The sequence below is a fragment of the Haliotis rubra genome, unplaced genomic scaffold, assembly GCF_003918875.1.
Source record: "Haliotis rubra isolate DU_JTF1 unplaced genomic scaffold, ASM391887v1 Scf242, whole genome shotgun sequence".
NCBI lineage: Eukaryota > Metazoa > Mollusca > Gastropoda > Lepetellida > Haliotidae > Haliotis > Haliotis rubra.
The window spans coordinates 624,674-638,941 of NW_025766470.1; the positions used below are offsets into that span (position 1 = coordinate 624,674).

The 14,268-nt window shown below is 42.9% G+C and overlaps 1 protein-coding gene across 1 annotated transcript; it reads right to left on the reverse strand.

Moving 5' to 3' along the window:
* Positions 1 to 414: 414 nt before the first annotated feature.
* Positions 415 to 10,418, reverse strand: LOC124278832 (L-proline trans-4-hydroxylase-like). The gene is made up of 10 exons (XM_046714607.1): positions 10,299 to 10,418; positions 8,824 to 8,865; positions 8,145 to 8,223; positions 5,760 to 5,841; positions 5,032 to 5,142; positions 4,487 to 4,578; positions 3,363 to 3,453; positions 2,588 to 2,717; positions 1,605 to 1,756; positions 415 to 594 (listed from the first exon to the last, which is right to left on the reverse strand). The coding sequence occupies exons 2-10, from the start codon at positions 8,831 to 8,833 to the stop codon at positions 493 to 495; spliced, it is 849 nt and encodes a 282-aa protein (XP_046570563.1). The 5' UTR covers positions 8,834 to 8,865; positions 10,299 to 10,418; the 3' UTR covers positions 415 to 492.
* Positions 10,419 to 14,268: the final 3,850 nt, after the last annotated feature.

Genomic DNA, 14,268 nt, shown 5'->3' on the forward strand with positions numbered 1-14,268 from the left:
GTAGAACTGCCTACTGGTTTAACATAGGGTGACCCTCCGGGTCAGATCAATTATATCAATATATACTACTGTGATGGGGTTTGCGGCCAGCCGTCATTCGCGACCAACTCGTGTTATTCCGGGACAAGCCGAATAGCAACTTCTTGGAGGTTACGGAAAGGGGCGAGTGGTGACGAATGGCCAGCCGTATTGCCCATGGTTTTCACTTTCATCGAGAATGCTCAAGTCAACACACATCTTCTGTGTCAATGGAGTTTGAGATACAGGAACATCCGGGTACTGATTTAGCCAAACGTCATCAACGCAGAAGTCTTGTTCGCCAACATTCTGTTGCTTCGAACAAGCTGGACCATATGTTTGGAGATCCTTGGAATAGGTTTCCTCTTTGAATGAATGAATAAATTAACACAAACAGGCGGGACGTGTTTTTATAACCTCTTTAACATTGTCAAGGGAGACAACCGTGAAATTTCAAAATGCGAATCTTCTGACCTAGTTGTCTACCTTGATTGTCTTGTTGGCCGAGGGGTCCATGAAGCGTTTGCCGGTCATGTCGCTGTAGTTGGTGCAGGCAAGAATAGCGTCGTCGCTCACCTGTGGTAAGGTTTTGATTTGAACATATATTTTATTCACAAGGAAAAGGATTGGGCACACATTTCCATACCTTAAACCCGGGAAGATCCGGGTTAGAATCTTCAGTAACCCATGCTTGTCGTAAGAGGCGACTAACGGGATCGGGTGGTCAGGATCGCTGACTTGGTTGACACATGTCATCGGTTCCCATTTGCGTAGATTGATGCTCATGATGTTGATCACTGGACTGTCTGGTCCAGACTCGATTATTTACAAACCGCCGCCATATAGCTGGAATATTGCTGAGTACGGCTTAAAACTACATTCACTCACTCACTTTCTTGTCACTCTCCCAAATTGTTTTCCTGATCCGCGTTATTAAATATGTCAAATGAGATGTGTATAATAGAGTGAGTATATACGTGTACATACTCAGACAACATAGGACAGCATAATGATGCCACTTTTGTAGCATAATTTGTTTCAGCGAAAACAATCGTTGTGTCGATTATTTACTCGTTACTTCACGTTTCTTGTATTTTCTCGTAGGTTCAACTTTCCTGGGAATAATAGTTGAAGCAACGAGTATATACTCGAAATTTCGAGAAAATAATTGAAATAAGGAGAAAAATAATTGAACCAACGACAAAATATTCGACATTTCTAATTGTGTCCCGATTGAAAATGACAAAAATCGAATTACAATTAACAATTACTTAAAATTTAATGCCTATTCTCACTACAAATACGACACTTTTGTTACATTTTGGTCGTCTTACCACAGACTATTTACATAGATAATGACTGTAATTTGACTTGCTGTATAATACAACAATTATGCCGACCTGTTAAACGTGTATGAAATGCTGTACCTAGATCAAAAAGAAATAAAGTGATAAAAAATAATTGTGTCCCGATGGCATGGTGCGTATGGATCAGGCTTATTTATACATGCCGTTCTGATATACCTAGAGTACTACTGTTGTGGCGTTCGACAAGAAACAAAACAAACAACATAAATAAATGCTTACGATATCTATCTTGGTTCCAGGAGGATGGTGGTGCTCCACGACGCTGTTGTTGTCGAGGGTGTTGAAGGCTGTGATGAGGACCCAGCGTCGTTTATCGCTAGTGTTGGCGGCACTGTTGTGGAGCAGGTTGCAGTGGAAGAACAGGGCGTCGCCTAGCAACCAGAACGGGAATGGCTGATGAGGAAGAAGTTTTAGGGTCGAAACCAAGACAGCTCTTTGATTGCAATGTGCCTCGAAAAAACGTAAGGGAAAAAGTACGTGTTTGTTTTATTTTGACAATGTATCTTCTGGAAATAATTGTGAGAGCGTTTTGTCGCTATGAATAATAATTCAGTTGTGGTACGACGAGTCCGATTGCATGAGGAAATAATGCGATACAGGTCTTAGCCATTTTAAACTTGGGTAAAACCCACGAGCAGGGGTGTGGCAGGGTGTTTAGTTTTACGTCGCACTCAGCAATATTCCAGCTATATGACAGCGGTCTGTAAATAATCGAGTCTGGACCAGACAATCCAGTGATCAACAGCATGAGCATCGATCTACGCAATTGAGATACGATGACATGTGTCAACCAAGTCAGCGAGCCTGGCCAGCCGTTCCTGTTAGTCGCCTCTTAGAACAAGCATGGGTTACTGAAGATCAATTCTAACCCGGATCTTCACGGGTTAGAATTCTATGGGGTAGCCTAATGGTTAAAGCGTCCGCTCGTCACGCCGAAGACCGGGTTCGATTCCCCACATGGGTACAATGTGTGAAGCCCATTTCTAGTGTCCCCGCCGTGATATTGCTGGAATATTGCTAAAAGCGGCGTAAAACCATACTCACTTACACACTCTGTCACGCCAAATGGAAGCAGTTGAACACCATACGCATATGTCATTCGCGAACAAAGGTATTTCCACATGATTTTTCGACCAAATTTTAAACAAGCGTTTATTTTATGCTTTAACTTCGAGACTTCTGCTGGGAGTGGTCAGGTTCACCTTGTTCCAACTCGACGTATCTGTGCTTGCACGTGGCCTTGATCAGTTCCACGCGGTCGAGGTCAGCCCCGATCTGGCCAGCGACAAACTTGTGTTCGATACGACCACACTTGTGGGACTTCTCCAGAATCTGAAACAGCCAACAGTTAATGCCAGACTGTTTGATTGTTATGAATATAACAATGCCATTTGGAAAGTGGTCAAATGTAACATATGCTATATCTGATATTACACTTTCTCAGTAAAGTACATATTCTGGTACTTTTGTTGGGTTGAGTCTCATCCTGGATTCGAACCCACACCCTCAGAGTCAGGCAACTAATCGCCAGCTACTGGAAGTCGCGGCGGCGGTCTGTAGATAATCGAGTCTGGACCAGACAATCTAAGACACAACGACATATGTCAACCAAGTCAGCGAGCCTGATCACCCGATCCCGTTAGTCGCCTCTTACGGCAAGCATGGGTTGCTGAAGATCAGTTCTAACCGGGAATTCACGGGTCTTACCGAAAGTATAAATATTAGTATTTGGAATGAAACCGCACCAATTACGCAGCATCTCTGTTGTGGACGATTATACATAGTCTTGCCACGGTATAAACATATCATTATTGTAGATTTACAAACGCTAACTAATGTTATATGCAGGATCTTATTTCAACAAAACGATAGGGTCAGACTTATTTAAATATGAAATTATTCCTCTACTGTAAATTACAAGAGATTTTTTTCATCCTTCCCCTCATACCGTATCATTTCACGTGTACATGTGCTCACCTCAAGGCAGCCATTCTCCTTGTTGCACTTGTCGATAGCCGTGAACACGGCCAGCATGTCCGGCTTGAGAAGTCCGTTGTGGTACCAGTAGCTGTCAATCAAAACACTATAGTTTAGAGCGATTTAGAACATCTTCCCAGAAATATACAAGTATATATTTTGTTTGTTAGTTGTTTCATGCCGTTCTTAGCACAGTTCCAGCTAGATGCGGGGCGGTGGGGTAGCCTAGTGGTTAAAGCGTTTGCCGTCACACTGAAGACCCGGGTTCGATTCCCCACATGGATACAATGTGTGAAGCCCGTTTTCTGGTGTCCCCCGCCGTGAAATTGCTGGAATATTGCTAAAACGGCATAAAACCATACTCACTCACTCCAGCTAGATGCCGGATTGAAGCAGACACTCAAGTGATTAACAGCGTGCGTATCAATCTCTCCAATTGGGATTGATGACGTGTATCAACAAGTCAGTGAGCCTGACCACCCGATCCAGTTACTCGACACTCACGACAAGGTCGGGCGCTGATGGCCAAATCTAAACCTGATCTTCAGGGCTTGACCACAAACGAGACGGCTTACTTCAGTAGTCAATAAAGGGGTACAGATAAGGCACTAAAAGACCTTGCATCATAACCTAACTGATTCAAACCACCGATTAGCGGATCCAAGAGCAGCTAAGGGACACAACTCGTCGTTTGTGGTATCTTTGGTCCTAGGGCTACGAGTACCACCAAGAATAATGAGTGAATGGGTGAGTGAGTTTAGTTTTTCGCCTTACACAGCAATATTCCAGCTATATGGCGGCTGACCAGACAATCCAGTGATCAACAGCATGAACATCGATCTACGCAATTGGGAACCGATGACATGTGTCAACCAAGTCAGGAAGCCTGACCACTCGATCTAGTTATAGTCGCTTCTTACAAGCATGGGTTACTGAACATCAGTTCTAACCCGGATCTTCACGGGTCCCACAAATAATAAAAGAATAAAATCAAATGAAGGGGACATGAATAGATTAGAAAAAATTCCTCTTTAAGCAAGGATCAGCTCTTTAATTGCATTATAATTAAGAAATGTTTGCATGACAAAATGATGGGAATACGATGATGTATTCTTCAGAAGTACCCATAATCCTGATGCCACACAAAGCTTCCCCCAGTCTGCGCCTCCTTCATCATCAGTTTAGAGTGGTAGTGGTACACCTCGCCTCCAAGAAGCTGAAACGAAAGTCCCATGTACACTAGAAATCGCGATTACAAGTCGTAAAGTCCAGGATCTCCGAGTACTGCCGATATTCCGTTCGTGACTGCTCGTGTTCTTCCGGGATTAGCCGAATGTCGACACCCTTTAACCCCACTTCGTCTGCGAGGAAAATGATCCAGAAAACAGTGTGTTTATTTCAGGAGAAATGAAAGGTGGAATCCGATTGGTCAATAGAAGGGGTATAACCCGTAGCTGTCGCTTGTCGAGCGAGGCAGGTAAGTCCAGTTGGAGTGGTGGAAGGATACTGGGCTTTCATTGTCAGCTAACTCCCTTGTCTCGGGAAAAAATAGCACCACTATTGTCCTTGTGTCCCGAGGTACCACCGTATATTTTGAAACGAATAGCAAATCACAGGGTCAAATAATAATGTGTTATCAGTAACATCAGTTATCATGAAAACATTTTACCTTTTCCACAGTGCCAGCAACCCTCTCACTCCGGGACACAATGCCCGTGATGTCACTTCCGGGATGACTCCAGACACAGAGACGGCTCTTCCGGTTGTTTCCATCGGACAACTTTGACGCGCAATGGGTTTGATTATATTAGCATAGCTAGAAATGCGTGTTATGTTTGAATCAATTTCAAAGTAGCTCTCACTAGTCTATATTCAGCTGCAGCTCACACGTTACATTGTATCATTGTGATGGCAAGGACCGTGGGTATTTCAGTAAGCTGGATTTGCAAGTCTCACAATGAAAAGTACCATCCTTTACTTATTTATCCCTGGTATGTGCAAGAAGACAAATTCTCAAAGAATATTTTACACGTACCCACATCCACACCCATTCGTATACCCTTACCTACACCCATACTCACACCACACCACACCACACCTATGCAAGTAGAAAAACAACAACCAATGGCGTATTCCTTTGGCTTCTTTTAACACCTATCACACTTGCTACCTATAATGGGGCGATGGAGTGGCCCAGCTGTTTAAGCGATCACTCGTAACACCGAAGACCCGGGTTCGATCCCCCCACCCCATGGGTACAATGTGTGAAGTCGCCGTGATATTGCTGGGATATTGCTAATAGCGGCGTAAAACCCAACTCACTCACTCACACTTAAACGATCTGTCGGTACAATGCTCGGTGAATCGTTCCACCCCTACCCGTTGTTAAACACGTACCCCGAAGGAATGTTTGAGGATCTCGCCGTTCTCCTCCAGCGCTTTCTTCACCTTGTTGAGCTCCGCCGTGTTGAGAAGCCCTCTGTTAAGCAGACACTCTCTTATGTACGTGTTACTGCTTTCAGTGTTGTTTTATGCCGCGCTCATAACAGTATAGGATCATAAAAACGCCGGCCTGTTACAAACACTAACTCTGGCATAGACAAACCTACGACTGATATCATAAGCAACATCCCGCACAGTTCGGGTTACGTTGACAAGCAGTCATCCATGCTACCGAATCAGGTGCTTCAAATATGGCATGGCACTGGTGATGTTTAGTGCTGTAGGGCTGTCATTTAGATATATTTGGCCCCATATATTTCACCGAAAATACTTGAACAAAATAATTTTGGTTCACACTGATGGAATAGAAATACATTGTCTGCCACAAAATTACATTCTTGTTTGGTGTTGTTTTCATAAAAACAAGTCATCTCGGCTCATAGTTTTAACAATAGGGATGTCTGGGTTTAAAGCTGAAGGTAGAATTGATATCTAGTCTCCATACAAACTCACGCGCCCAAATAGATGCACGTGATAAGTGGTAGTACGTCATGTTCGTGTGACACTGGACCTAGATCCACGAGATAAGTGGTAGTACGTCATGTTCGTGTGACACTGGACCTAGATCCACGAGATAAGTGGCAGTACGTCATGTTCAAGTGACACTGGACCTAGATCCACGAGATAAGTGGCAGTACGTCATGTTCAAGTGACACTGGACCTAGATCCACGAGATAAGTGACACTGCCTAGTACGTCATGTTCAAGTGACACTGGACCTAGATCCACGAGATAAGTGGCAGTACGTCATGTTCAAGTGACACTGGACCTAGATCCACGAGATAAGTGGCAGTACGTCATGTTCAAGTGACACTGGACCTAGATCCACGAGATAAGTGGCAGTACGTCATGTTCAAGTGACACTGGACCTAGATCCACGAGATAAGTGGCAGTACGTCATGTTCAAGTGACACTGGACCTAGATCCACGAGATAAGTGGCAGTACGTCATGTTCAAGTGACACTGGACCTAGATCCACCAGATAAGTAGCAGTACGTCATGTTCAAGTGACACTGGACCTAGATCCACCAGATAAGTAGCAGTACGTCATGTTCAAGTGACACTGGACCTAGATCCACCAGATAAGTAGCAGTACGTCATGTTCAAGTGACACTGGACCTAGATCCACGAGATAAGTGGTAGTACGTCATGTTCAAGTGACACTGGACCTAGATCCACGAGATAAGTGGTAGTACGTCATGTTCAAGTGACACTGGACCTAGATCCACGAGATAAGTGGTAGTACGTCATGTTCGTGTGACACTGGACCTAGATCCACGAGATAAGTGGTAGTACGTCATGTTCAAGTGACACTGGACCTAGATCCACGAGATAAGTGGTAGTACGTCATGTTCAAGTGACACTGGACCTAGATCCACGAGATAAGTGGTAGTACGTCATGTTCAAGTGACACTGGACCCAGATCCACGAGATAAGTGGCAGTACGTCATGTTCGTGTGACACTGGACCCAGATCCACGAGATAAGTGGTAGTACGTATTACATGTGGTCAACGTACACTGGACCCAGTTGCATATCCATCAGATAAGTCACACGAGTGTCATGCGTTGACCTGTGTCGTAACGACTGGACCTGAAATCCACCAGATTTGATTGGATAACCGATGACGTCAATTAGGTCACATTCAACGTAACTACTTTTTCATGGACCCACGTGAATTCATTCATTCTACAACTTAAATGCATTGTGGGAATGTAGCGAACGTTGCCGTCGCTGTTCAAGTGAGTCACTGAGACCTTAGATCCACCAGATAACATAAAGCAATGTTTCCACCAGTGATGTTCAAGTGAAGCACTGGACCAAGATCCACCAGATAAGTAGCAGGCTGTACGAGGCGATTACAACTGACGTCATGTTCAGTGTGACGTCATGCAAATATTGTACTACAGTACATGAAACCGGTTTCTGAAACCAAAACATGACCTAGATCCACCAGATAAGTCAGTTTAAATGCATGTAAGACGTGGGTAATAAATAAAATACATGTTCGTGGCGACACTGGACCTCAGATCCGCGAGATAAGACACTGGACCCAGATCCACCAGGATTGGCAGTACGTCATGTTCGTGTGACACTGGTGACCTTCCCTGTTAGATCCACGCTTTCGCTCGGTCAGATACCATAGATAAGGACACGTCATTTCGTGTGACATGGACCTATGATCCACGAGATAAGTAGCAGTACGTCATGTTCATTTGACACTGGACCTAGATCCACGGGATAAGGGACATTACGTCATGGTGAACGTACGTGTGACGTACCTGATGATTATGAATCCGTACTCATCGAATGCTTTCTTCATATCATCGGTCGCTTTGAAGCCAGGTTTATACGTGAAATCTGAAAGAGGACGTTATAGTCAGTCGTTACATACCTCTTGGTTTCGACTCTAGTGGATTTGTCTTCTCGTAGAGAGTTATCGAATAAAGGACTTGAGTTTAATGAGATTGAATAGCGTTTTGATTGGTACAAAACATATTTATTCCGCTGCGAGTCGGTCAGCATTTTTATGTGTACAAAAATATTTGTACGGTTGCAAGTGCCTAGTCCACGAATTGGGATACAATCTGTGCATTCATTTTCAAATCATGGCCAAACCTGTTCAAATACTGCTGATAGATTAGGGATAACAGCTGAGTCGAATTCAGGATTCCATCCCGACCACATTCGTAATTACTCGTGTCATTCCGGCAAGCCCGATGTCGTCACGGAAAGAAGCGAGTAGTTAAGAATGCTCAAGATCAGCTACATTCGTCACCACTCGCCCCTTTCCGTAACCTTGTCCCGGAATAACACGAGTGGGTCACGAATACTGGCAGCCCACGCAACTATGCAAAGCGACTTGTGATGCCATACGATTGGTCACTCCACTGGTGATGTAATCATTTAAATCGGAGGGATGGAAGTAGTGACACTGACGTTCTATCACGTTCTACTTACCAGTCGCCATTGTCCCGAATATTTGTTTTGTTGAATCCAATTCTGAAGTCAACAAAGTGTCTCGTTATTCGAAAGATAAAAAACACATTGCTCTCGAATGTAGTGTTCTGACACCGTTACATTCTGGCTGGAAAATCGTTTAAAATTAACAATAAAATGTTTACAAAAATATAAGCTGATAAAACACACCAGTCAACAACTATAAAAATCGAGACATTTGCTTCATGTATGTATCGATGCTCTTGGAATACAGTTGAACAAGATGATCAATCGGGTATCCGTAGATCGAGATAAGGCGAGTACCAATGTTAAATAATCGTTTAGGATCTTAACACTTTGAAACAATATTTTAGCTTGGACATCCATAGTTCGAGATAAACATAGCATCGATGTGAGACAACAGTGAAAGATTTGAATAAAATAAAACAGGGCCCTTATTCTCGAAACGTTCGTAGCCCTAAAAATTCGTAACTGTGATCGTAGCCAATGTGTTAAGAATGGGCTTAAGAAGTTCGCAGGGCTACGAACGTTTCGAGAATAGCTAGCCAGAACATTAGTTAGGTCATCCGCAGTTCGAGATAAGGAGAGTACCGGTGTGAGACAAACGTTTAGTTTTCGAATTGAGTTGAACAGTACGTTAGCAGATACATCTGCAGTTCGAGATAAGGAGAGTACCGGTGTTAGACAAACGTTTAGTTTTCGAATTGAGTTGAACAGTACTTTAGCAGATACATCTGCAGTTCGAGATAAGGAGAGTACCGGTGATAGACAAACGTTTAGTTTTCGAATTGAGTTGAACAGTACGTTAGCAGATACATCTGCAGTTCGAGATAAGGAGAGTACCGGTGTTAGACAAACGTTTAGTTTTCGAATTGAGTTGAACATACGTTAGCAGATACATCTGCAGTTCGAGATAAGGAGAGTACCGGTGTTAGACAAACGTTTAGTTTTCGAATTGAGTTGAACAGTACGTTAGCAGATACATCTGCAGTTCGAGATAAGGAGAGTACCGGTGATAGACAAACGTTTAGTTTTCGAATTGAGTTGAACAGTACGTTAGCAGATACATCTGCAGTTCGAGATAAGGAGAGTACCGGTGTTAGACAAACGTTTAGTTTTCGAATTGAGTTGAACAGTACGTTAGCAGATACATCTGCAGTTCGAGTTAAGGACAGTATCGAACTAGGTAAGAAGATTTAGACATGCATTTGTCCTTATACAGTCTTTAAACTTTCGAGAATATTCTACAATATACCAGATTAATGTATATTGTTCTAGAAGATTCCAGGCTACCCATGCCCCAAAAGCGCCTAAATTTAGTAATAACTTTCATACCTCGGCCCTCCACTGGATCTTAACAAGGCAAGCGATATAATGTATATATTGTTTAACAATTATATGTAACAATATATTGTGCATATATATACAAATTATGTCTTGAAACGATACCGTGTGTTTGTAGAAAATATACTTACATAATATTTCAGTGCTTCAGCCCAACCTTCAGAGCTACACAGCAGATAACAGGTTCTGTCTGGCAGACAAACATACGGCTGGTCCATATATACCACGCATTTCTGTTTAGTTTGGTCAAGGCCAAATTCAAAACACGGTCTTGATAAAAGATATAAGTTACTGCTCACATAGATTGTGGACATGAATTATTCATGATGTAGATTACAAGTTTCAATGTCAGATAATTAATGTCAGTCTGTCAAGGAATCACTCCAAGGAATGTTCCATTTAGCAATAATAATTGACAAACGTTTCAACAAACGTTTCCGTGTTTTTCTTGTAACAAGTTGACCTGCCTTTGCGAGTGTTTGAGACGGGTTTGAGACTGCAATGATAAATAAACACATGCTTTTGATTTAGTCGGAGTGGTACAAACGCACAGACCTATAAACAAGGATTGGAGTTGTCGTTTTCGTTAATTACGCACGTTTTGTTTGGGACAGATCGACAGATCCACGAGTCGAGTCGCGAGTCGTTTGACATACAAACATGAAAATTATGCAAATGAGCTCGGTATCTTATCATGAAAATCGGTATTCAGACACCTGAGCCTCCCAGCTGTCAAGTCACGTGTTCATATAATATTTCGGTTTGATTACAGCAACAATCTTTGTATACAATAAATGTATAGATATGTGAAAGAATTTGTAGAGAATTCCTACACGCCCGTCTGCCTGTGACGACAGTGTTTTCAAAGCTGGTGCGGAGAGGGTTGCAATCCCTGATGGTACTCAACCCTTAGACTAAGGCTTAGTCTCTGAATATATATAATTTTGATAGTAACAAACAAGCTCCATTTATATTGAAAAGGAGCCCTAGGGAGACCAGAGATTCAGAACCTGAGGGAATCTAGACTTGCTTTATTTATGGCTTTAGCACTGCAGAGAGGGCTTGGCAGTAGGGAAATTAATGTGGTTCAGGGACTGTGAGACAGACTACTCAACCCTCTAAAGGTACTAATTTACTGAGGAAGTGTAAAGTTGTGTATAGTGTGCCCATACAATGGATGTGTTATGATCCGAATCAGTTATAACAATGCTCGTCATAGCGACGTCCTCTCTAGATAGGTATCATTAAATCTATATGATTGTTTCTTTGTTCTTTACGCTGCATTCAGCTATATTCAAGCTACATGGCGGCGGTCTGTAAAAAATCGAGTCTGGACCAGACATACCAGTGATCAACATCATGAGCATCGATCTACGCAATTGGGATACGATGACATGTGTCAACCAAGTCAGCGAGCCTGACCACCTGATCCTGTTAGTCGCCTCTTGCGACAAGCATGGGTTGCTGAAGACCGATTCTAATCCGGATCATTTTTAATTTGTACCAATATAAGTTTTAAAATGATGTAATTCTAGTATTTATTACAGAATAAAATAGGGGCGGTGAGGTAGCCTAATGGTTAAAGCGGCTGCTGTCATGCCGATGGCCCGGGTTCGATTTCCCGCATTGGTACAATGTGTGAAGCCCATTTTTGGTGTCCCCCGCCGTGATATTGCTGGAATATTGCTGAAACTCGCTACAGAGTAAAATAACAGCTTCCAAGTGATGTACTTGTTTTTCTAAGTACAACTTATCGTTGATTTATATTATTAATGCTAGCAAAGGGAGACAACCCACTGGTGTAACGTGAAGGTCTCCGCTCAGTTGCTCTCTGTATGTTGTTATATATCCTACAGTTTCGGCTACATATGACATCGTACAGCGTTACCGCCTGTGGAACTATATGTTAGATTGGATAAGTTTCATGAGAGAACAGGAAGTTCCAGATTGCAGGATAATCCAGATAATAGGGTGTCTACACAAGGTACGGGGGTAAAAGGTTTGCGAAAACAATATGATCTCCAGATCATAGAATGTTCCAGATAGCCGGGTGTTACGTATATCAGGGTGTTCCAGAAGAATGGCTCTTCAGAGAGCAAGGTGTAACAGAAATTTGGTCAAGATAAAAAGGTGTCCAAACAGCGCTGCGTTCCAGATACAAAGGTGTACCGATTACAATGTGTCCCCGACACCAACATATAAGTCAGTGGACATAATGGATGTTGTGAAAAATAAACTGAGCCCTTTCTTTAAAAACTATGTTAGGTCCCCTGTAGACTAACAACTAGTCTCTGAAATGAACATATTTTACTGAAAATTTTCATAGTAAAAAAATATATAATATAATGAAAAGGAGCCCTAAATCTAGACTTGCCACATTTTCTAGACTTGCGTGGGCTTTCTTGGATATATTTGCTTCAGGGTCTGTACGAGAGACTAGGTCCCCTGTTACAAGCACACACTTGTTTCCATGTAAACAACTGTTGGGTAAGTCATGTCAAAGGTTGAGTGAGTTTAGTTCTACGCCGCTTTTAGCAACATTCCAGCAATATCACGGCGGGGGACTCCAGAAATGGGCTTCATACATTGTGCCCATGGTGGGGAATCGAACCCGGGTCTTCGGCGTGACGAGCGAACGCCTTAACCACGAGGCTACCCCGCCGCTCCTTGTTAAAGGTTGAACTGTCTATCTGACAGAGAAAACTTACCAAAATCAAATTCCTTGTCTACGTTTTTAGCTTTGGTTTCTTTACATGTTGCAATAGCCTTGTAGTGCCACTAATTATATATTTGAGAGCGAAATTAATCATTTCATCATTCGTTCATTGTTTGCGAAATTTCGGTTTTTTCTCATTACTTCGAATATATTTTCGTAATTTTAAATTTGTCATCGTATCCCAGTTGCATAGCTTGATGCTCATGCTATTGATTCACAAGATTGACTGATCCAGACTCGATTATTTACAGACTGCCGACATATAGCTGGAATATTGTTGAGTGTGGCGTTAAACAACAAACAAACAAACAAACTTCCGTGTTTTCAATTCTGTCCATTCCTTCTCACTCACGTCAAATATATATTTCAAAGGGTTCTTCTTCTTTTCACCGGTTCTTCCTCCAGATTAACAGTATTGTCCAACGTCAACACAATCCGTCGATCAGTTCCTGGTGGCCCATCGCAGTATGTCAACTTACAGTAGTACAAACGGATAGATAAAGGGTTGGAGTGTTGTGTGTCGGAGCCGGGTTTCCAACCAGTGATTATCTCTGCCCCCGGGGACATTTGACACCCCTGCTGTCACACACAGATCTCACCCACACGTTTAAACACTGCAGCGTTCTGGTGGGACCAGCGCCCACCTCCGATCACTACACGTGTTTCGCCGTCGCGAGGAGTTAACAACGGTGTCAACATTAGGGCGGTCTCTTTTATCTTTGAGTGAGTTTGGTTTTACGCCTCTTTCAGCAATATTCCAGCAATATCACGACGGGGGAACCCAGAAATGGGCTTCACACATTGTACCCATGTGGGGAATCGAACCCTGGTCTTCAGCGTGACGAGCGAACGCTTTAACCATTAGGCTACCCCACCGCCCCCAAAGGTATTGACATTATTTTGGCTGTCGCTTTTATGTTTGAGGGTGAGTGAGTTATGTTTGACGCCGCTATTAGCAATATTCCAGCAATATCACAGCAGGGGGAACACCAGAAATGGCCTTCACATATTGTACCCATGTGCTGAATCGAACCCGGGCCTTCGGCGTGACAAGCGAACGCTTTAGCCGCTGGGCTACCTCACCGCCCCCAGTATGTGGAATGAAAGACCAACATGGCACATAACATCAAAACCATTCTGGCTTTTCAAACTGAACAGTTTCTTTTTCTTAGGTACAACTACATTTTTGTTTGTTCGTTTTTTAAATGCCCCATGCAGCAATATATGAGCTACACGACGTCGGTGTGTTATTAACGAGTCTGGACAGGACAATCGAGTGATTGAAGTCATGAGCATCGAAATACGTAACTGGGATGTGGTGGGACGTGTCAACTAAGTCTGTGAGTCTAACCACCCGATCCCCTTTGTAGCCCTTTACAAGTACA